The 24,978-nt window shown below is 47.2% G+C and overlaps 1 protein-coding gene across 4 annotated transcripts in view; it reads left to right on the top strand.

Moving 5' to 3' along the window:
* The window catches only part of ARHGAP33 (Rho GTPase activating protein 33), a 122,292-nt gene extending 98,611 nt beyond the window's left edge, over window positions 1–23,681 (top strand). For all 4 annotated transcript variants that reach the window (XM_088459374.1, XM_088459373.1, XM_088459372.1 and 1 more), the window contains 8 exons: window positions 458–565; window positions 2,914–3,044; window positions 8,971–9,148; window positions 9,536–9,669; window positions 9,785–9,853; window positions 11,551–12,111; window positions 14,019–14,389; window positions 14,534–23,681. In XM_088459374.1, the coding sequence (XP_088315500.1) occupies window positions 458–565; window positions 2,914–3,044; window positions 8,971–9,148; window positions 9,536–9,669; window positions 9,785–9,853; window positions 11,551–12,111; window positions 14,019–14,389; window positions 14,534–15,571 (2,590 nt within the window). In that variant the 3' untranslated portion in view covers window positions 15,572–23,681. The remainder of the gene's footprint in view (window positions 1–457; window positions 566–2,913; window positions 3,045–8,970; window positions 9,149–9,535; window positions 9,670–9,784; window positions 9,854–11,550; window positions 12,112–14,018; window positions 14,390–14,533) is intronic.
* Window positions 23,682–24,978: the final 1,297 nt, after the last annotated feature.

The following is a 24,978-nucleotide window of genomic DNA, read 5'->3' as shown; positions in this document are numbered from 1 at the left end:
ACTAAAGTGAGAGTCTTTAGAAGTGGAGATGTTGCCTATAGCAACCAATCAGATTCTAGCTATTATCTTCTAGAAGATGATAGTTAAATGTTAAGTAGAATCTGATTGGTTGCTATGGGCAACATCTCCACTTCTAAAAACTCTCACTTTAGTAAATATATCCCTTAGTATCTTCGGGTGAGAGTGTACATTCACACAAATATGGCAGCATGCACCGAGCAACGTCTGAATGATTTGTTGAATAAAGATAACTATTTTGAACTTCAAAAAAAATATATACAAATAAGTTAGTACAATAGAGTTGAGCCTTCTTTATCCTATATCAAAACTCTTTTTCACGATAAGTTTTCTCTTTTTTTTTTTTAAAATTCATCACAGTGTTTATGCCACAAATGTATCACATTCAGTGTGCAACATGTATAATGCTGATATTACTGCCTCGTACCTCTTCCTGCAGGACACTGGAGTATCTGATGAGGCACCTGTCACGTCTCAGCGCTCACAGTGACCGCACGGGCATGCACGCGCGGAACCTAGCCATTATCTGGGCCCCTAACCTTTTGCGGTGAGTACAGGATAATGATCTGAAATAAGACCTCACAATTCACTCTTTTGTCGGGTATATATGGGTTTTATCATATCTCACAATAACTTATGTTTTATACATGAAATAATTGCATACCTAACTAAATATGTCCTCCATGCTCCCTCTCGCTCGCAGCGGGTTGCCATATAAACAGGGTAATTCTTCTGTAACATAGTAGGCACAGTGTGACTGACATCCTTGCAGACTTGCTTTGCAGAAATGTTCTGTTTGTATTGGTTAATTCATACACCGGACCTGTGATAAACAATAGAGTCTCTTGCTCTATATTAAATCCCATTCAGACACTAATCCAATTATTTGGAGTGGTGAATATGATAACTGTGCTTTTTAGCTATAGAGGGGCCTATTCATTAAACATAAAAATTCAATAGAGATAATTAGCTTTAGAACTCTCATGGAGTTCTAGCTAATTATAGGTGGAATTCATCATTCCTCCTCCCCATAAGTATCTATTCCGGTACCTGTCATTTTTGCGATGACAGCTTTTCGGGAAATAGATACTTTTCCTGTCTACACCACCTTATCGCGTCTGGAAACAGTGAGGCGCATGCGCTGTTACATCTGTAATACCAGCGCATGCGCAGCACTGCCTACAGATGCGTTAAGTTTGTGTACCCCCCCCCCCCTGATCCCCCCCCACCCCCCTCCGCTCACCCCCCCCCCTGACTTACCTGTCCGCGCAGCAGCCTCCGGCTCCGTCCTGCTGGTCTGTCATGTGGTTTCCCAGCAGACCACATGATAGATTAGAAAAAGAAAAAAATTTTTTTTTTTCTTTTTCTAAACTTTCTTGTGCTCTGCTGGGAAACCACATGACAGACCAGCAGGACGGAGCCTGAGGACGGAGCAGAGCACCGGAGGGACTCGTCGGGGGACCTGCACACGCGGATACAGGTAAGTGGATTCTGCTATTCGCCACCTCACAGTGGCGAATAGTAACTGCATCAAATTCCGAAAATTGATAATTTTCGGAACTTGATGAATACCACAATTTCCACATCCCCATACTAATGTACTAAAGTACCCATACTAATGTCCTCATACTAATGTACTAATGTATGGGGAGTGTGGAAATTAACGCAGGGGGACTTAGCAAGGAGATATCTGTGATATCTCCTGTGTTAAGTCTGTTCATGAATACCAAAATAACGTTATTTAAGGAAAATGTCCTTAAAAACGTTATTTTAGTGTTGATGAATAGGCCCCTCAGTGTGTTGTCGCAATAAGGTCGAACCATTTCATCATCCGATATGAACCATAAATGTAAAGCATTGGTGTTACACAAATTATTAGCAGAAGATTTTCTGTATTTAACAAGATGCATTATCCCCCATTTCTACCCAAGAGCAGCCATGATATCCGTCAGGCGTCCACCTGGGAAATCCCACGGTGTAATGGAGCTTAGCAGAGGCACTTAGCAATACACGTAGTGTCTGTAGCTGGATGATGCGGGCACAAGTGGCAGACAGTCTGCGCTAACTGCTGGGCTCTCTGAGTGGTACTCCAGTGTAGAGGAGTGAGCAATTTTGGGATCTCTAAAGCATCGGTTTCCCATGGAAGCGACCCCTCACCCCCCACATAGACCATACAGGGACTAGAAATCCCATTAACTCGTAAGAGGCAGATGCCTGAAAACGGACATGTCCAGCATTTCTTTCGAACATGAATGAAAGCAGGTCTGTGTACATTTGCAGAAGTGTCCTCCGGTACTGTGATCCTGGAGTGTCCATGATGTAGACGGCATTCTTAAAATTTGCTGAAGCAAAAGTATAAAGTGAATTAAAAATTTTTACATTTCTTTTAGGTTAATAGATAAATTTATGTATCCGTTCTGGAATTTTTACATTCCAGAATTCTTTTGTTTGTGTGCTTATTACTAAAGGTGCATACACACACACAACAGTTTAGTAAATGAACGATGTTAGTAAACGATTTTCGTTAATTTTTTCAAGGGAAAAATGAACGAAAATCGTTTATGAACATCGTTCATTTACTAAATGTACAAACGATTTTTGCATATTCCCTTACTGAAAATCGTTGAGTTGGTCAGTCTGACTGAACTACAAACGTGAACGCGCATGAACGATAATCGTTCATCGTTTTAACTCAGAAAGTGAACGATTTTTTCAACGATTGAACGATAAACGTTATCGTTAATCGTTCAAAAAATCGTTGTGTATGCGCCTATAGGATTAGTATTTGGTCTAATTATATGAGGCAGTACAGTTATTACCTTTTATTTGATATCGGACAGGATAATAGGGTTCCTGTGGGCTTAATTGAGGACTGAATTAGCTTTTTCCCTCCAGGTCACGGGATATGCAGTCTGTAGGGACACCTGGGGCAGATGCGTTCCGTGAGGTGCGTGTGCAGTCCGTGCTCGTGGAGTTCCTGCTGTGTCACGTGGAGACTCTCTTTAGTGATACCTTCACGTCAATAGGTAAGAAATGTCGCCCTACCCCCGGCACACAATACTGTCTTGGCTGCTGCTGACTTCTTTTCCGGCATGTGACTTCAGTCTTGTTATCTTGTTCTTCCCACCCGCCACCTTTTACTATGCAATTTTCCTTATTGGAACCTGGACTGGTTTATCAGCGATGGTTTATCAGCGATTATGTTAGTGGTTTCTTTTTAACAATATAACATTTTTTGTCATTTTGACCATTTACAGCAAACTGAGTTGTATTCCCCTTGATAGAAAGACCTAACCACTATGAATGGCTGGGAACAGTAATGGGCACCAACCTGCACCCTCTTTGGCCCAGCTGCACTGTCATAATCCTGACTGTACTGTTAACAAAACTGACTGCCACTTATGCACTGACGTCCAGGTGACTGATATTCTCCTGTCAAAAATTCCTTCTATTACCAATGGAGGGTGCTGGCTGCAATCCTCTGCAACTATTGGCTTGTCGCTACTAAAGGAATGTTGGTCCTGAACTTTGCTACCTTGCCTGCTGCCCCACCTGCTGTTCCCCTCCCCCCAGGGCCAACATTAGCCCTTGCCAAAAATCCTTCTGGCCTGGCTTTTCTCTTCTTGCACTGCTCTATGCCTTTGCCTTTTTCTGAGTCTTGGAGTTTGGAGATGACCGGTAAGGTCGAAGCTTAAATTCTCTTCTTATCTACATTGTATTTCCCTTCACCACCTTCTTACACCAGCGAAAGAGACCGGTTTCCGTAGAGCTTCTTGCATGTCCGTGAAACTTCGTCTGCTAACTTTACCCGAAGCTTGTTACCTAGCAAAGAAGAAAACATGCTCCGTGCAGATCCAGATCCCTACAGATGAAATTGGCCACAAACCAGAGATGGAGCTCAAAACGGACAGCTAGTGGCACAATGCCGAATTACTTTTTGTTTAGTTTTATTTTTTTAAACTTTCTTTCTTGATAAAGCTGGCATATTGGTTTGGTGATTGCAAAATAAATCTATATTTATTCCTTGTAATTCCAAATTTTTCTTTGTTGCCCCACCATAAGGCCACAGCCAGCAGCGCTGACAAATATTTTCTCTAAATGTGGTTACTGTCGCCAGACCTTACTTACCCGGGAAGAAGGGTCTGTGTGAAGGGCTACGGAGGATGTATAGGAGTTGTGTATTTTATTATAAATTGTGTGAGTTTGGAAATGAGTCATTCCATAGAGAAGTATGGTTATAAATGTGAATTCTTGCTACATGTTTAGTACATCGTAACTGGGATGTTTTAAACCGCTCGTATGACAAGTAAAAGTGCGTGTTCTTACCTCTCTGTCTGGAATAGATTTCTGTTACTTGTGCCACATTTTATTGTACCTCTATATTCAACTTATTTTTTTATTTTAATTTTTTTTCAAAATTGCTATTTATTTTAGAAGCTTTTTTTTAGTTCTGTTTTATACATTTTCCATATTGCAAGTAAATATTCCATAATTATTTTGTTATCAGTGACACAGAATACCCCCCCCCCCCCGGAATACTGGCGTAATGTTGATAATGTAATAGAAATGACTCCAGTGTTTTGAATGAAGCACATCTGGGAGTACCCTTGTTTTCTTTGGCAAAAAGTGATCCAAAAAAATAAATATATAGATATATATTTAAAAAAAATAATAATTTGTTTGGTTTTCAGTATGAGAAAATTTATTGAAGTTTGGGCCTGATTCAGAGCCGGACGCAATTAGCGCTCGCTCGTCCAGAAAATAGGGGTGGCTATTCAAATGAACCGTTCGCTCTTTGCGGTCTGTTCACGCCTCTAGGTCTGAACGAGTGAACAAAACTTGCGGTCGTTTTTTGAAAAAATACGCCCCCTGGCTGCTCGCATCCTACATCATGTCCGCTATTTATTAGATTAATCGAGTACATCGACCAACGTATGAACTGCTCGCTATTCTTGTGGTTGGTTTTTGCTACCACAATCTTGCGAGCAGTTCTGGCTATAAAATAACCCAGTGACGTGGTCAATGATGCTGCTGTTTTAATTATGCACACCCATAAAACGCCCGTTTTGACCTTTAAGCACGCCTGCGTTCTGATTTCCACTCCCCGTTTTCAAACACCTTCCCCCGTTACCACCCACATACGCCTCCTCCTGTCACTCAAATTATCAGGCATTCGCTATTTTGCGAGTATATGAATTTCGTCCGCACTGACTGGTTCGCGCATGCGTATAACAATCCGTACGCATGCGCAGTTGGGCAAACATCCCTCGGAGCGAACGAGCGGCCGCTTACGAGCGGCTCTGAATCAGGCCCTTTGTCTGAATTACAAAATGTCTTTAGAGTAATGATGCTTTAACTGTTAATCTTCTACATGACCTGTCTGTTAGGTGCTGTAATAAGGTTTTTATAAAAGTATGACGAAGAAAAAAAAAAAGCCTGTACTGGTATACAAATCATACAACAGACTGGGGCTGGCGTACAGTCTAGGAGATGGTCTCTTTCACTTGGGCTGTCCATCTGGCGAGTTGGCTCTGAGCGTGTAGCGGTTGCTCTTATTCTGTCCGTCTGGCGCTCTCTGTCTAGCGCCCACGTCCGTACACCTGCTGTGCTCACTGTCTGGCGCTTTCCCTAATTCTGTATGTCTGACATTCTGGCCCTGCCTGTCTGTCATGCCCGCTCTATCTGGAGCTTGCCCCTCACACGCCATCCATCTGGCGCACTCGTTCTGATATCTGTGTTTCCAGAATTCGTAATAAGAATTAAAAATAATCCAAAAAAACAACCTGAAATTACTGAGTGCCATCCAAAAAAAACACTGCAGCTGGGAGAGCTTCATGCTGGACGGTGGAGGCTGGAGAAAGTCCCCGCGCTGCCCGAAAGGTGACTCCAGAGTCTGCCCCATCTGCAGATGTAGGACCTGCACTGATGCTGCCTCATGGAGGTGTAGTGGGAGGAGCCACACAGACAACGGGTACAGCCAAGAGGGCGGTGCTGACAAGAGGGGGAGGGTCTCCCTGTCTTAAATGCCACAAATCCAGCCTTGCATATGTCCCAGGCGTAATAAGCCCCAGCCCCTGAATTGCGCAAACCATACTCCTAGTACGCCCCAAACCTGCTCAGCCGTGCCTAAAAACCTGCCCCAATCTGTCCATGCCCACTTGCTGACTAAAACCTAATAGCTGTCACAGCTTCAAGCCTACATATCATCAATCAATGACAACTGTTAGGTGTTTAACCCCTTAAAAAACCGTGTATCTTTTGAAGTTTTGGTTGGCAGTGTCTTGTTCAGAGGGTACCATCTTCCAAATTCTGCATTGTTTACCTGTCGCATACACACTGAGGAGGCAGCCATCTTGCAACAATCCGTCCTTCAGCCGGTTTCTCCTTGTGAACTGACAGGTTGCATTGTGGTTCAGCCTAAAAAAAAGGCTGCCCCCCGGTAAAGGGGACAGGCAAACTTATAAATGTATTTTTTTTAAATTAAAGAACGTTGTTGCTATGTTTTATCCATATTCATCAAGAAGGGCAAGGTCAGAAACTATAGTCAGTGTATTTAATGCACCCAAGGGTTGGGTACAATATCCCGATGGTCACATTGCCAGCTCCGTAATCCCAATGTCAGAATCCCAGCACATGTTGATGAGTATTCTAACCTTAACCCACCCCTCCCGTAACCTTACCCTCCCCTCACATAGTCTAACCTTAACCCACCCCTCCCATAGCCTAACCCTCCCCTCCCGTAGCCTAACCCACTCCTCCCGTAGCCAAAGCCTAACCCATCCCTCCCATAGCCTAACCTTAACCCACCCCTCCCGTAACCTAACCCTCCCCTCACATAGTCTAACCTTAACCCACCCCTCCCATAGCCTAACCCACTCCTCCCGTAGCCAAAGCCTAACCCATCCCTCCCATAGCCTAACCTTAACCCACCCCTCCCATAGCCTAACCCTCCCCTCCCGTAGCCTAATCCTAACCCTCCCCTCCCGTAGCCTAATCCTAACCCTCCCCTCCCGTAGCCTAACCCTCCCCTCCCGTAGCCTAACCCTCCCCTCCCGTAGCCTAACCCTCCCCTCCCGTAGCCTAACCCTCCCCTCCCGTAGCCTAACCCTCCCCTCCCATAACCTAACCCTCCCCTCACATAGTCTAACCTTAACTCACCCCTCCCATAGCCTAACCCATCCCTCCCATAGCCTAACCTTAACCCACCCCTCCCATAGCCTAACCCTCCCCTCCCGTAGCCTAACCTTAACCCACCCCTCCCATAGCCTAACCCTCCCCTCCCGTAGCCTAATCCTAACCCTCCCCTCCCGTAGCCTAACCCTCCCCTCCCGTAGCCTAACCCTCCCCTCCCGTAGCCTAACCTTAACCTATCCCTCCCGTAGCCTAACCCTTCCCTCCCACAGCCTAACTTTAACCCATCCCTCCCATAGCCTAACCTTACATCCCTCCCATAGCCTAACCCACTTCTCCCGTAGCCTAACCCTAACCCACTTCTCCCATAGCCTAACCCTAATCCACTTCTCCCGTAGCCTAACCCTAACCCACTTCTCCCGTAGCCTAACCCTAATCCACTTCTCCCGTAGCCTAACCCTAACCCTCCCGTAGCCTAAACCTAACCCTCCCCTCCTGTAGCCTAACCCTCTCCCTAGTGCCTAACCATAACCATCCCCTCCCATAGCCTAACCCTCGACCTAGTGCCTAACCATAACCATACCCTCCAGTAACCTAACCCTAACCCTTCCCACCCGTAGCCTCACCCTAACCCTCCCTACCCGTAGCCTAACCCTCCTCACCTGTAGCCTACCCTAACCTTCTCCCTAGTACCTAACCCTAATCCTCCCCTCCCGTAACCTAACCCTAACCATCCCCTCCCGTAACCTAACCCTAACCATCCCCTCCCGTAGCCTAACCCTAACACTCTCCCTAGTGCCTAACCCAAATCATCCCCTCTTGTAATCTAACCCTCCCCTCCCACAGCCTAACCCTCTCCCTAGCCTAGTGCCTAATCCTAATATTCACCATTGGGATTCTGACCATTGGGATTCCTGAATCGGTATTGTGACCATCGAGATTCTACATCCTGCACTAAATGGATGCAATCGAAGCAACCATAATGGTAAGTTTTGGGCTATATTGTCCCATGTGCTTTATCATAAGAGCCTTTATCAAAACCAAGCTTGCTCCATGTGTAGATAAAAATGCGAATAATTGTCAGTATATAATTTCTCCTGTAGTTGCGATAGAATTAAGGGGTTTGCGAAGCCTGTAATTGTTATGTTATTATGTTCCTGTCCCCCTGCTGTGTTTTATCATGCGTCCGATACCTGTATCCTTCACTCTAATCCTGGTCCTTTCCCTGAGGATATAGAACTCGGAGTAATACTGACCCTGCAGAGGTAACAGACGAGTACTGTAAGGGGCAATGCATGTGGTTAGGCAGAGAGATGAGTGAAGCAGATTATTCTTTGCATTCTGCATTTGGCTGCGGAATTTTGCACACATCTCCCATACCCCTGTGGAATTTTTCACCCAATCATAGAGCAAAATAAACTGACACTGTCATTCCCTCTGGTTTATTTATAACCTATAAATTCTGCAGACTTTACGGATAGAGGATGGAACGGCCACTTGCGCAGAATGGAGACACAAAAATCGACCCGTCCCACAGCGATAATCTCATTACGTGTAAAACCTTTCTACAGCGTCACTCATCTCTAGTTGGGTAGAGTTCGTCCACTTGGCTTCCTGCTGAAGGCCACATTGTATGTTGTGTCGGAGCTTTGCAGAGCGCCGTGGTGTCGGAGCCGGAAAGGCCGTTGTTACTAATGTGTCTCTGTTACTAACCTTAGCAGGTTTTACAGCTTCCCGGCTAGAGGCCCATAAAGAATTGATTGTCTGGTGTTTTGCCTTTATTGCCGATTAAATGGACTCTATTCAATGCTATCCTTGCAGGTCGCTGTGGCCCTATCCGGCCCCGTTCTCTGTTGGGTGGTTGCCCGTCAGGGCGTCTTGTCAGCTTGCAGGAGGCCCAGGCACGGAGTCTGAGCCAGAGGGAGGCCGCTGAGAAGCTAGGAGCAGAGAAAATTTCCCCTAATAAGCATGAGAGGGCGCTGGAGAGCAGCGATGAAAGGTATCGGGGCGGCTTCATAGATTTATTTGTTTTATGCTCATTTTGGTTTCTTTCACCTGTTTGATCTTTAGCGACCACCAATTCTTCTCAGTAAAAATGACGAGTTTGGTGTAGTGGTTGGCATTACTGCCTCACCGCACTGAGGTCATGGCAGTGTCTGCGTGGAGTTTGCATGTTCTCCCCGTGTTTGTGTATTGGTTTCCTGCGGGTGCTTCCAGAGGAAACTGAAAACTTCAAGAAAATAGCAAATACAAATCACATTATGGACATTCCTCCTAATAATAGGTTTATTGCAACGTTTAATTATTATTATTTTTCATTTTCTTTGAGGGATAAACTCTGAGGGGTCCATAATGACCTCTGTATGTCCTCCGCTGTTTTCTCTAGGAAAGGTCCACGCAGCAGGAAGAAATCTGGAGGCGGCAGCAGCTGGAGAACATTCTTCGCCATAGGCAAAAGTTCGTCCCAGCAGAAGAAGTCTCGCCCTGGTGGCCTCCGTGACAGCGTTGCCCACCAAAGAGGTGACCATGTGGCATTCTCGCCGGACGTCTCTCTGTCACTTTATTTCTGTTGTGTTTTTCACTCTGCTGCAGACCGTGTCCTCACGCAACGCTCTCTCTCTCCCCCCCCCTGCAGTGTCGGAAACGGTCACTCTGCGGTCAGCTAAAAGCGAGGAGTCTCTCTGCTCTCACACTAGTGGAACCGGTAGGTATCGAAGTTGTGGAGTAATCCGAAGGGCAGTTCCAGTCATAGCTATATCTTCTGTGTTTTGAACTTTTGCATCTGTCCTCTCACCTGCTAATGAAATGGGTAGAGCCCTGGGAGTGAGGAAACAGTGTGCGGGGCCTCCAGCAGAGGGCGTTCTCTCCATGTGTGACAGAGTCAGACCAAACCTTGACCTCCCATGGGTAGAGCCCTGTGAGTGAGGAAACAGTGTGTGGGGCCTCCAGCAGAGGGCGCTCTCTCCATGTGTGATACAGTCAGACCAAATCTTGATCTCCCAATGGGTAGATCATAAACTACCAAAATTCCAAACTTCTATCTATCCTGTGAATTATTTTACTAGGGCTACTGTTAGATAACCAACAAGCATGCCTTGTTTGTTATTTAGTACTGTTGCCCCTTTAAAACCAGGGGCTGAAACCTCAGCAGGTGCGGCGTCTTTGAAACACGCCGCTTAGTAAATTTAGCCATTTAGTTCTAAAGGCTGCACATTTACGGAAGTGTAGACTTTTTTGAAGGGCGTGTTGCACTTGTGACCCCCCCCCCCATACCTTATTCCAATATCTCCTTACCTGTAAGATGGCCTGTCACGGGCTTCCTATGCAGCGAGGAGTGTATCGGAGCTGCTGGTTAGCTTGCAGGTGTCCATATCTGGTTTTCCATTGAAGACACCGCTGGATATCGTCTGGGCTCCGATAACCTATCTCTGATGATTTTGTTTCATTGGTGCAGGGAAACCTGTCCCTGAGAGTGTGAGGGCACATTCTGCCACCGGCACCAGGCCACAGTTGAGCAGCTCTGTCGGAAGCCACTTGGCGACACCGCAACCTCTGAGTGATCCCATCCATAGAGGCAGCTTGAGAACATCCCCTATACTGCAATGTGCCCGAACAAGATGATGGGGAAAACCTGGATTTCTGTATCTCCGTTAAATTATTGGGTGCCGCAGGGTGCTCCACGTTTTATGTCCTTGATCTAGTAAAATATTTGATTTACTGATATACGGGGAGATACAGAGGGGACGGATCCCCACATTTAAGATTAAGATTTTCCCATATTTGCCAAGTCTCCCTGATTGCCAGGAGGACTCCCTGAAATAGTAGCAATCTCCCTGACGCCCTGAGGAGCCTAGGGTGGTGTATTTACTAAAGTGAGAGTTTTTAGAGGTGGAGATGTTTCCCATAGCAACCAATCAGATTCTAGCTATTATCTTATAGAAGGTGCTAGATAAATGATAAGTAGATTCTGATTGGTTGCTATGGGCAACATCTCCACTTCTAAAAACTCTCACTTAAGTTAGTAAATATACCCCTAGTAATCTCCCTGATTGTACTTTCCCCCCATTTATGAAGCTGTGTAATATATAAATATATAAATATATATAATATAGTTGGAATAATTGAATTTAGTTTGATGTATGGCGGGGTTGGGGTCGGGCTGGGACCGCTTAAAGCCAAATTCCGCTGGTGAAACATGCAAAATGTTATGGCCTCCGGCCAAATGTAGAGGCAAATATTTTGTGCAGCAATTTAACTTTAACGGGACGGTAATGATGTGCGCCTTGCTGTAACGGGCAACCGCCGCCACAAGGCTCCCGCTCATAGATTTGCATAATAAACTCAACTCTTGTCATGAATCTTTTTTTATTTTTTTCCTTTTGTTCACTTGTCCCATCGTAGGATTCCACCGGACCTCCCGTCTCCGCCGCCCGCGCTCCACCAGTGATGGGCTCCCCTCCCGACTACCCCACTGTCGCTCAGTGGAAAGCTTGGTGCCCTCTTCTCCTTCCCCTCCCCCTACCGGTGTGCCGTCACCTCCTCCCAACTCGGCCCGTCCCCAGTCGGCATGGATTGAGGAGGACCTGGATCTTTCACCACCGCTCCCTGACACAGATGGGCTTGGATTTGACCCCTTATCTTTCCGACTTTCCTTCTCCGACCATGAAGAAGTTAAGTCCCCTACAATAGTGAAAGTAGAGGTGGCCAGCCATGGCCCATCCCATTCCCTCCAGCGCAGAGTGAGCCTGTCGCCCCCTGGCGGGTGCCCTTCGTCGCCTGCTCACAGCCCCCCAGAACGCTTGGTGGCAGATGTGGAGAGTCAGCGCCCTGGAAGCCTCTCCCCTCCCCCTCAGGTGCTGTCCTTGCTGCTGCAGTCCTGCCAACTGCGCCTAAGTGAGACCGGTCTGCGGGAGGCGAAAGGGAAGCAGCCTGGGGCCTGCGGACCAGAAGATCCTGCCACAGGTTAGTAAAGTGTATATTACCTGTACTCTTCTTCAAGTCTCACTTATTATTCCATCCAATTGCAGGGTACCCCTGTGTTTATCTGGAATATACCAGTAGTGGAGCCATTACTAGTAGTATTTGATGGTGAGAAATGACCGGTCTGTAGAGATGTTCCATAGGCAATAACTCACTCATTATTATTTTTAGAATCCTCCTTTATGTTTATGGCGCCACAAGGGTTCTGCAGCGCCTCACAAAGGAATGTCTGGCTTTTCTGACTAAAGACCCCCAACTACATTAGCAATCAATTGGGGGAATTCTGTGTTTTGCAGATGATTGCGTAAAAAAATGATCTGCAATGTAATGAACGGGGTTCACCGATCGCAGATTCCGTCCAAACAGTGATCGGAGTTGGTGAATCACGTTGACCGACATGTTGGATTTTACCGGCCAATTGTGGCTGTAGATTAGATTGCTAGCGTATGGTAACAATCGGCCAATTTGCCGATCGGTAAAATGATGAGACTTTCACGATTGGCCGATCTGTCTTTCCTGAAAATGATCTGCAAATCAGTGATACATATCTGTAATGTATGGGGGCGGATTGGGGAATCTTTAGATTAGGTAAAGAACTCATAGGACCTGTGAATGGTTCTTCTGTGATTGCTGATGTCACTTTCCGTCCAGTGATGGCGCGGGAGCCAGACCAGAGGTGCCACCATTATATAGTCAGTGCAATAGGACGGCGCTGATTCCAAACTGTGGATGTAATGGTACAATAATCCCTGTGCAAGAACCACATCAAATAAACTGTTTTCTGAACACAATAAAAACTGCTAAAACCCCCCAAAAAACGGGCAAATATCAAGATGGACGTAACCAATATTACGCAGAGACCTACCCACCGTGCAGGAAGCCATTTTGTAAGCAGTACCATCATTCTCCATGTAGTAGGAGCAAGTGACATCAGGTGTGGTACAACTTGTCGACATTCAAAAGGTCAACCTGGCCAATAGGCAGGCAACCGCTACGTTGACATGCATTTAGGGCAACATGGTTACAATGTCGACACTTGACATGTCAACACCAAAATGACGTGGGTTTTTTTTGCTTATTTTAGCCTAACCCCTAACCTAACCCTAATCCCGAAAAACTTGAAACACCATATGTCGACATTTTGTTGTCGACATGTTGAATGTCAGAACTCTGAATGTGTTTTTAAAGATGTCGACCTATATGCATGGCGACATATTGGTTGTCAACCTATTGAGCATGTCGACCTTCTGAATGTCAACTAGTCGACTGGATACCGTGACATCATGGGGTTTATGTCTCAGCGATACCGATTATTAATATGATATTGGTTCGGTCTGCCTCCTGCGAGTCTGAAGCTGGCGCGCCCGCCGTGCAGCGTCCTAATTACTAGCTTATGCGAGAGTGTGTCCGTGTGTGCTGTACGTCTGCAGATGGAACGCCGTCCCGACCTCCATTTTTTTCCCCGATTGCAGCCGCAGCCATCGTCTTTAGTATCTGGATATGTGTCCACCCCGCGCTTTTGTGCAAAAGATCCGTCTAACACAGGCGCCCCATCTCCGTCCGCGCTACTGAAGTCGGCTTACGCGCCCGCCACGCTCCCATGGCACTCCCAGTAAGCGGAACGGTTCCGTGCGTCCACGTGGTCGCTGCCTATCGCACAGAAATAGTGGCCCGATTATTCCGTCCGCAGTTTCCATCTTCGTCCGTGCGCATATGTCTGATTTTGGCGCTTGCGCGGTCAGTAGCTTCCTAGCTGTGGCGTATGCGCACTATGCTGACACTCAGCGTCAGTCTGTGGTTGTTACTTGAATGTAGATGGAAGCCGCCTGCTCATTGGGCGCCATGCTGAATATGTCTCTTACAGTCCTTTCTTTGCCCCTTTCATGCAGGGCTGACTCTCTCTCCACAGCAGTCTGCGCGTCCTCCACCTCTGTCCCTGGTGCGACAGCTGCCACCTCCTCCACCCCCGAAGGACCCCGCTCGCCTCATGGCTCTAAAGCTGGCGGAGAGCGCCCAGCGAGCCCTCCAGTCCTCTATATCCGCTGGCACAGTCCCTGCTAAGCCCTCTCAGCGATCAGCACCGCCGCCTCACCCGTCCATGTCCGTGTTCCGGCGCTCTCTATCAATGGAGTGTAGTGAGATCAAGGCAGCAAAGGAGGGTCCGCTGTACTCTGAGCTGCGCCCTCCCTTACTGAGCCTCAGCGAGAGAACCACCAGTCAGCACCGGCCGCCGAGACCCCAACCGCACAGCACACCACCGGTGAGGGCAGAACACTGTCTGTTTATCTGCTTTATATTCTTTCCTGTCCATGTTGCATTGTTGAGTCCCTAGCACTGGCACGGGGCACACAGTGGGGCACCAGGTGGGAGCCCGACATGAACTTGTAATGTCTCTGTCTTCCAGGCACAAGGCTCCTCTCCAGCAGACCTGAGAAAGATGACCCCGACAGCTGCTATCCCTGCTCGTGCTCCTCGTCTCCATACAAGGTCTGGCAGCCTACCTGCGCCACCGAGCCTCTGCCCTCCGCGCCACCGTCCTCCACCATATCGATTCCCAGATGAAGGCCCAAGGCTTCTCCCTCACCGCTCCACACCTCATTGGCCAGAGCCGGAAGGCCTCTACTACGAGATATTGGGAGACCCGCCTCACATGGCACCCTTCAATGCATCCTATGGATTAATCCAAACGCCTTGGCCCTACGTGGCGTCCCCGCCTTCTCATCCTCATTCTGTACCCCCACCGGGCCTCAGCGGCTGGTACGGACGAGCTCCTCCGCCGCCCGACTCTGAGGTCTTGCGATACCACTGCTGGGACAGGACGCCCCCTACACATTTGCGCCCCTATGTAGTTGGAGGAGGGGTCCAGTATCAATATGTGGGGACCACTGAAAGTAGAAATCGAGGACCATTCACAGAAGTCAATGCCCGTCCCCAACCACAAGGCAAGAGGGAGGAACCAATATATGTCAATTATCCCCCGAAGGTGAACATAGGCGGACCCTTCCAGGGCACTAGGGACCCTTCAGAGCCAAAGCCCAATCTGCCACACAAACAACGTCCCGGGCAGCCACCCAACATTGGAAGACATGAAAGTTTCGGAGGGGTGCAGTCCACGAAGCAGCAACACACTCCCCACCCAATACGCAGGGAGGGGTCCCTCAGTTTTTTCCGCCCACCTCCCCTTCCTCACACAGCCATGTGGGGCACACAGCCCAAATTCCCAGAGGGCAGAGAGACCCCCATCATCACGTATGAGACTTCTGGAGGAGGCGGGGGCCAGAGAATGGGTTACATACCCCCACACTGCATGGTGACAGAGGGGGGGACTCTGTATGGGAACCTGGAGCAAAGAGGGACCCCGCACAGGTCGTCCACGCCCGCAGGATTCCTGGGGACCCCGTGGACAGTGCACACAGAGGGACAGACACGCAGTTACTGCTGAGACTAACGCTCCATGTCCCCTTGGTCCTCACTATGACCCCAAACTAGGTCTTACTACACCATCATTCGCTGGCCCTTTCCAGGCACTGAATGTGATAACCCCTTGTGTCAGAGCTGCGGTTTGCAGGAGGGGGTTATATAAAAATGTTTTTAAAAATCATTATGAGATTTTTTCCTTAGGTGTCACTATTATATGGTCCATCTCTCCCTAACGAGAATGCACCAAGCATAGTATGGGCAATGTATAACCTGTCCAGCAGAGGGAGCCCTTACTATTGGTTGTTTCAGTACTTGTTCCTTATATTGACACTACTTGTTGGTGCGGCCGTCCCTGGTATTACTCCGATTACTTGCACTGAAATCTAATAACACTTTTTTATTTTTCTCCCTTCTCCTCTTCAGTGAGGAATGTAATATGTGATGATGCCATTGTCTATCCATATAATATCTCTACATGCTATATTCTTGAGTTGTCCATTGGCCATTTTCCCTACAGGGCTTAACGGGCTGGGCAGTCTCCGTAAATCGGGCCCCTATTGCCACCAACGCGCATATTTGGAAAATTAAGTGTTTTATCGGGTTATTATGGTTTTTTTTTTTTAACTTGAAAAGACATTTACAGCCATAACAATAATTAGAACACAAAGGAAATCAATTGTATTATGTAGCAGTTTCCGAGTTGTGCAAGAATGAAACTATATACTGTAGTTATAATGTATCAGCTTGTGTACCTCCTGAAGAATTCCCTATTTGCAGATATCGGGGGGATGTTTTTTTAACCCTGTGCAGAAAAGACCCGCTGTTACCGATAACAACCGGATTCTGTCCTCCAATACACTGGTGCCCTTGCTATGGGCGGAAAAGAGCCCTCTGACCTGTGCTCTATTTTAATCCTTCTTATTACAACGTCCTTGCTCATGTGCTGCAGGTGTTACTGTAGGGATCAGTCATCCCTACCATTAGCCTCATTAGCGACCAGATGGCGGTGCCTATGTAATTCTGAGCACCGCTGCTGGTACTCGCTGACCAATTACCGCCAGGCGCACGTGTACTGTGTATATTACGCCCTCTGTGGTGGGAGATTTCCAATGTAGTATTTGTAGTATGTGGTATTTTTACTGATCTTAACCGATTTTACAGTCGCACATTCTTTTATCCGTTACGTAGAGAGGTGAGATGCAATATACATCTAAATGTACACAGGCGCAGTAACCGCCCCTCCGTCCACACCAACTTCTCTTTGTACGCCTGGCCTTAGCCGCATCAGCATAAGGTATGTATGTGGCATTATATAAAAAGAATGAAGGGTGGCCTTGATGATACAATGTGAATAGGTCTCGTGTAGTCTCTATTATTATGCAGCGCCCCATTACTTTAGTGGCCCCCGGGCACATCCTGGCACTTTTACAGACGTGAAGGCATTAAAATACAAGGAGGATTCTGGACGTCATTCAGAGGCGGTCGCACGGAGCGATTGGACGTAGCGAGCGATTTTTTTTTTTTAACTGCGCATGTGCACACATGGCAGTGCGCATCCGCAAGCCTGTCTTTCCGACCGCAATCCTCTTGCTCGCTAGTCACTACGAGGTCGTAGCTGTGATTGACATTTCGTGCCGTTTGTGGGTGGTTACAGGGGAAGGTGCTTGTGAACGGGGCTGTGGTGGTGTGAACGCAGGCATGGTTGACCTTAAAAAGGGCATTTTAAGGGCGTGCATATATTACTGAGCGAGTCGTCACACACGTCATCTCGTTGCAATAATGACGCTACTGCTTGCAGAGCTAAGAGTAGCCCAGGGTCTACCCTAAGCATTATGAGTGCAGGCGATGGTTTCTGCCTCAACCGATGTCTGTAAGCAATTAACAATGTAACAGGTGTTAATCGTGCTGACGTAGGTTGCCGCCTGCGACCGACTCTGAATTAGGCCGTAGAGATAGGTGTTCTTTCATTGTTGTAGGTGTTTCCGCGCTTACGATGTGCGTTGCGACTGAGCGCTCGTTTTGCATATTCTCGATCACTTTGGGTGCGATCGATCGCTCCCGAGCGACCGCCTCTGAACGAGGTCCTCTGTCTCTGGAAACTGATTTCTGTAAATGTATTTTTTTGTTTGTATTATTCCACATTCTACGGAGACGAACGGAAAGTATAGGTCCAGGCTACTGCTACAGGAGACCTCAGTGCTGCAAAGTCAGGTGCACTTGCATTTAGTGATGTATAGTTGTATATGAGCTTTTGTGTTTTAATACAGTCTTCATTTTAAAAGACTATCATTTTTATTCCAAGCACTTACAAGAAAAAAATGAAATAGTAAAAACTAAGGTGTTTATTCCCTATGTACTAAAGCCAAACAAAGCACATATATTATTTGTAAAGTGATGTCACCATATCAAAGATTCCAGGACCTGTAAAATAATAAAAAGTTATGTTTTTTTTTTTCTTTTCAAACATGGCACATGGTAAAATATACTGCGCATAATTATGTAATATATGTCCGGACCGCGGTGTACATCATCGCCTGCCTCCTGTGTATCATGGAGAGCAACCAAACAGTAACGGTCTTGAATACTTCTGAGATTTGAGTCCATCACAAAGGAAGGGGCGGGGGTCACATTTAATGGATTGAAGGGTGCACATTAAGAGGGAACATCTAATGGGCAGCCACTTAGATCTTCTAATGAGGGTTAAGGACTATCGCCCCTGAGTATAAGTACATTATTATCAGAGAGGGTTGCTATAGCACCGAGACACTCAGAGGTCTGAATATGCCTCCAAAATGCAGCGTTGGCAGCACAGCTCATGGGCTGTGTATTTAGGGTCTGTCTGTATATTAATTGGCGTTCACCAGTGTGCGAGGCGCAGCACAGAAGCGAGACCTAAATGTGATTAATACTTTCTTCATTTTCCAAAAATATAATTTCATGTATGAAGGTTTAGTCCTTTTATCTATATTCGTTAAACGCTTGATTCATTTTTTTTTCTGCATAAGGAACCAAACTGGGAATATCTCAAATAAAACCCAAAGTAGTCGTCCTCGCTCTCTTTATAGCAACAACAAATTGTCATTGTTTATCATTTAATTACAAATCTGTCTATATCTAGCTGAACAATACAACATTGAGTTTCCATTGACTTTACACTGAAATTATACTTCTAATATGTTTATAGGGCTATATTAGGTCTCCCTCAGGGACAGACTGGCCCTGGCATTAGCCTCTGTGCGTGCGCGGGCGTAGCCTCACCTCATGGGGGCGTGGATAAATCTTACTGGGGCATGCCGCAAGTCGTGGAGGCCAGGCCTCGCAGCACGCTCCTGTCTCTCGGTATCCTGGCCTCGCAGCACGCTCCCGTCTCTCAGTATCCTGGCCTCGCAGTACGCTCCCGTCTCTCAGTATCCTGGCCTCGCAGTACGCTCCCGTCTCTCAGTATCCTGGCCTCGCAGCACGCTCCCGTCTCTCAGTATCCTGGCCTCGCAGTACGCTCCCGTCTCTCAGTATCCTGGCCTCGCAGCACGCTCCCGTCTCTCAGTATCCTGGCCTCGCAGCACGCTCCTGTCTCTCAGTATCCTGGCCTCGCAGCACGCTCCTGTCTCTCGGTATCCTGGCCTCGCAGCACACTCCTGTCTCTCAGTATCCTGGCCTCGCAGCACGCTCCCGTCTCTCAGTATCCTGGCCTCGCAGCACGCCCCCGTCTCTCAGTATCCTGGCCTCGCAGCACGCTCCCGTCTCTCAGTATCCTGGCCTCGCAGCACGCCCCCGTCTCTCAGTATCCTGGCCTCGCAGCACGCTCCCGTCTCTCAGTATCCTGGCCTCGCAGCACGCCCCCGTCTCTCAGTATCCTGGCCGAGCAGCACACTCCTCTCAGTATCCTGGCCGAGCAGCACGCTCCTGTCTCTCAGTATCCTGGCCTCGCAGCACGCTCCCGTCTCTCAGTATCCTGGCCTCGCAGCACGCTCCCGTCTCTCAGTATCCTGGCCTCGCAGCACGCTCCCGTCTCTCAGTATCCTGGCCGAGCAGTGCGCCGTAAGGCCGAGCTGCTTGGCCAAGTTTCAGACCGGACCGGCCCATCAAGCCATCGGCCCTTCTGGCATTTTCCAGATGCGCCAGATGGCCAGTCCCTCCCTGGTGTCTATGACTAATGTACTGTATATTTCCATTACATAACATGATGCCAGCTAAAGTATAAATTATTGTGCGCAGACTACTGTCCGATGCTAGTTGCGTGCATAATCAGCCGCGTCTGCACTTGCGGCTAAGTGGGCGTATCTGGGCGCAGAGCAGGGTGTTTTCACTAAGGATAAGTGCGCTATGGGCGTGTAGACGGAAGTGCGTGCTGCTCAGAGGTAACCGCACGCAGAGATCCGGCTAATTACAGACACATCTCGTGCACCCAGAAAGGGCTGCTGTAAATGCGCACTAATAGAGGGTAGCGAGGGTATGGAGGCCGTGCGGCAGCATAGACGCAGCCAATTTAGAGAGTGGTTGGAGATCCACATTGTTGACGAATTGCAGACTACTCTGAATAAGCCCCTTTGTATGTTGAGATAAGGGATGTTCAGTTTTCTCTTCCATAAAATATAAATATATATATATTACATAGTTGCTGGTTCCGTAATGACCCCATTATTCCTCATCCAATAATTATCTGTAGCCCTGTAATAAGCTTTTTACTTTGTATCATTTTGGGGTCTATGTACAAACCTAGTAAATGGAGATAAAGTACCAACCAATCAGCTCCTAACTGTCATTTTTCAAACACAGCCTGTAACGTGACAGTTAGGAGCTGATTGGTTGTTACTTATCTTTCTCCACTTCATCTCTCCAAGGCTTAGTGAATACTCAATTGTTACTGACAAATGCAGACCATAGACTGTGCAATTATTTGCACGATATGGCCGATTTAGATGAATCGTATCGACCAATCGTGTGCGGTATTTGTACGATGACGATGCGCGTCCCCGCTGTCGTAATTCTGCATCGTAGATCTTATGGAAATGAGGTCAGATTTGGACCTATCGTGTACGATGTGACACATATGCATATCGGTATCGTATGCTCGTATGTAGAATCGTGGACACCATTTGACAAATCGTATAGAGAATTTCAGGGGGACTCTTACAAGACATCTGAACGTTACGAAATCGCACCGTGTATGGCCGGCATAAGTGATGTCGCAGTTTGAGAAAACATTTTATCTATTGAAGTTAGAAGGTGATAAACATATTGTCTCCTATGTATATTCCAGACAAAGAGCCGTATTCAATTTGAGCCGTGCCACGTTAAGTTATCGCGGCCCGAACCTAACGCCGACTTCGCCTGTTTTGGAGGCGGAAAAGTATCGCACGCTTTACCCCGTATTCTATTTGAAAGTAGGCGTAAACGGGACCCGGCGATACTTTAACAAGTGGAAAGTACAGTCAGTTTTGGGGAAATCAGCCTGACACCCCCCAATTGATGCTCTAACATGGGGGTTCCCTATGGTTACCCCCCAATTTGGCTTGCTGAAGGTATTTGGTGTTTTTAAATGGGCTCAATAGCTGCTAAATAGCGTTTTTGTATAAATGATGCAGAATAGTATTTAGGAGTTTTTTTTCCAGAAAATAAGTTATCCCAGCAAATTTGGGGTACTTGAAAATGGGGTTCAGCATATTTAAAGTTGAAAAATTGAAGTTGAAAAAAATCGTGAAAAATCAACCTGCTGCAAACACCTGCAAATAAAAAAACACTTGGGGCATACATGGGGACCCCCCCAGAGTCGCGTTCGCTAGTTTTTAAGTTTGTACCCCAACATTTTTTTTTTCCCCTTTTTTGGGGTGTCCTTAAGTTTTTAAAAAAAATGTTATGACACAGATTACCTTTGGGGGACTGTCTGAAGGCTGCACCGGGGTTCCCGCAACGTTGCACCCCAAAACCTCAATTCTGCACTTTTTTCCGCCTGCCATTCATAGGCGATACTTTACCGCTTATTACATTGCCTAGGCGGAGAGTCTTTCAAATTGAATACGGGGTAAAACCAAAACAGGCGATAATGACGTTATCAGCGGAAACTTAACGCGGATCCGGACTTAACGCTTCAAATTGAATACGGGCCAAAGTATTAGAACAGGGGCCTTTAGGTAAAACGAGGTATTGAAATTTTTTTTTATTTAATTCCATAGGAAAATGTCCTTTTTACATAGGTTCTGTCGTTTGGTAACTCCTGCAATGTCCTGTCTGGTTTTTAAACTTATTTTAAAACACTTCTCTATCACGTACAGCTGAAAAAAAAAGAAATCAAATGAATTGTAATTATCGGACTCAGTGCGGGCAGGAGTGTCAGTCATTCAGTGTCTGAAGAGGGGAACACGGGAAGCCTGTCCAGCAGGAAATGTTCTACTGTAAATACGATTTGTAGATATTCTGTAAGTGGCTGCACAAAGGGACATTATTAATGCATTATTTGTATTACTGTAAAGATTTCTATGAACTGTTGAAATGATCCCATTTCATTGTAAATACAGTCGGCTATTTATGTACAAAGACTGTGAATAGGGTGGGAGCCTAGAGAGGCGCACATAACCTGCGGGCACATTGCCTAATTACGGTGAAGGCAGCCATTTTGTTTTTTCAGACTGAGCCATTATTCAGGAGAAGGCAGCCTATTAATTGACTTACCAGCAGTGGCACGGTGACATGGCGATCAGCAGCGCTTGGCCAAGTATTCTGTTCCAGCCGGGACACTCTGTGTGGAGTTTGTATGTTCCCCATGTATGCCGTTCCCCTGGGTGCCTCGAACAACATCACTTAGTGCCTCATGCCTCAATGATGTCATTAGTTCCTTTTGCGACGTTGCCTACACAGTGTTCCTAGTGAATTAATAGGCTGCCTTCTCCTGAATTGGAATATTGGGGGTATTGGTGTCATTTGCACTGAACACTTCAAAGTAGCTTTTAGGGGCTTCTGGACAGGGCCAGTACAATTCTAGATATTTAAATAAGTGCATATAGGGGGAAACGTGCCTGATTCAGAGCCGGACGCTATTTGCGGACGGTCGTTCTGAAAAAGGGGCCGGATATTTAAATTAAGCGCTCGCTCTTTGCGGTCTGTGGACGCCTCTATGTCTGAGCGAGCGTCCGAAAAATGCGCTCGCTATTTTGTAAAGACGCCCCTTTGCCGTTTCGCATCATACGTCATCTCCTGTATTTATTTGATTAATCGGGAACATCGAAAGGCATCTGAACTGCTCGCTGTGCTTGTGGTAGGTTTTACTTCTCGCAATCATGCGAGCAGTTCAGGCTAAAAACCAACCAAGTGACGTGGTCGATGACGCTGCTTTGTTAATTATGCACACCCTTAAACGCCGTTTTGACCGTTTGGCACGCCTGCGTTCGGATCTCCACTCCCCGTTTTCAAGCACCCTCCCCTGTTACCACCCACAAACGCCTCATTCTGTCACTCAAATTAGCAGCCCCTCGCTGTTTTACGAGCGCACGATTTCTGACCGCAATGACTGGTTTGCACATGCGCATTACGACCCATATGCATGCGCAGTTGTGCGAACGTCGTTCAGAGCGAGCGAGCGGCCGCTTACGAGCGGCTCTGAATCAGGCCTTCTGTACACTGGCAGATCTGGTTGAACAAATCTGGTCATTCTCTACATCATTGTCCAATTATATCTGGGATGTTATCAATAAGGTTTTGCTTGGGCTGGAAAATCCGTTCAGCCATTGGCCTCAGCAAACGGTGTCTGGGGTCTTCGATGGTCTTCGATCTGGCTGTTTGGTCTTTCCTCCAAATCGCCACCTGTGGGGCTATCTCGTCTGCCAGGTATTGGTTGTACAGCAATGAGGTTGAATGACCAGGTCTGCCTGTATGAGCACTGCACGGTACCAGCCAGTAAGGAATGCTGGGAGTTGTAGTCCAGCAATCACAAAGGACAGGGTTTGACCTCCCTGCACTGTATTGCATTGTTTATATGTATATTAACCACTTTTCTGTAGGAGGGGGTGGAAGCCCCCTTGTTTATATGGGATATTTATATGGATGTACCCCTCCTTTCTGTCTTTGCCCCCTGATATAACGTGTTATATAAAGTGGTACATGTTGTGGTAACACTAGGCCCATTTGTCATTAATAAAATGATGCTACAGAAACCTGTGTGCTTTGTTTTATGTTCCGAATGACTGCAAAGTGGGTCATTGTCTGAAGCGGGGGTCTTATTATATTATATACAGGGCAGAGGAGAAGGGGGGAGACCGAAACATTTACAGAGTCAGAAACCATTTTGTGGGCTGAACTAACATTTCAGACAAAGCAGCCTCCAATTCATTCAGTCGTTCTGTGCCCTCGTGCCTCAGTACCTAGTGGATGGATACGCTGCATATTGGCTCTGGGTGGGGGTGACATGGACACTATTGCTGCCTTAGGGGGGATACGTTCATTCTTACCTGAATGGGGCATCACTGCCAGGCTCAGAGCAGCAGGTGGGCCAACATTGCCTAGCCCCCTCCTCTCCGGCCCTCAGTCCCCACACCCCTGACCATCGGTACCTGGCGTGGGACCCCAGAGTGTAGGAAGAAGGAGGGGGAGGGCTAGTGACAAAGTTATTAGTAGGGGGACATGTCCTATTTTCTTTTAAGGGTTTTAAATAGTTTCCAGTGGGGAGTATGGGAGAGACCATCCCCCTGCAAGTAACTAGCCCACTCCCCTTATTTATAATTACAGGATTCTGAGGTAAGTACCGCTGCGCCCGCTTTTGCAAGTGTCGCCATAGATGCGGCTGCGATATGAAACTGCCAGTGCCCGCTTTTTCCTGTTGTAGTAGCCTGCGCCAGCGCGAGCCCTGACACGGCCATTTTCTGTGTCTCTGCACGCTGTAACACCGCCGGTGATTCTGCCGCCCCAACTACATGAACATCAGTGTTGCATTTGAATTACGTGCACCTCTGAGTCCCGCTCTATATGTGGAACCATTCATTAGGCAAATGACAGAGATGGGAAGGGGTCTTAATCCGTGTCTGATAAGCAAGTACATAGAGTAATACCCTGACTAGGCCCACTCAGTAGGGATGGCCATCGAATGGTGCAACATTGAAGGTTACCATCAATGGTGTCATTGGTTATTTTCATCCATGATGAGAAACCATCAATTGTTTACACCGTCAATTCCTGCTTGTAAGATTCGCCGGTGGAGGAGGCCAATCGGGGAAGAGAAGGAGGCGTCAATACCATCTGCAGTAGGTATTAAACCTTCAATGGTTACTATCGATGGTTGGTGGCCTTCTTTACTACTCAGTGGGCCTGATTCAGAAATGTACGTAAATCTGATGGTTTACGTACATTTCCAATGGTAGAGCGCCTGCACATGTGTACAATGAGCCCTGTGTGATCTCACACAGCGCCCCCAAGTCGCAGCATGGTTTACATGCTGCAACC

The sequence above is a fragment of the Taudactylus pleione genome, unplaced genomic scaffold (assembly GCF_031769625.1).
Source record: "Taudactylus pleione unplaced genomic scaffold, aTauple2 ptg000906l, whole genome shotgun sequence".
NCBI classification, from domain to species: domain Eukaryota; kingdom Metazoa; phylum Chordata; class Amphibia; order Anura; family Myobatrachidae; genus Taudactylus; species Taudactylus pleione.
This window is presented reverse-complemented; position numbering and strand designations above follow the sequence as displayed.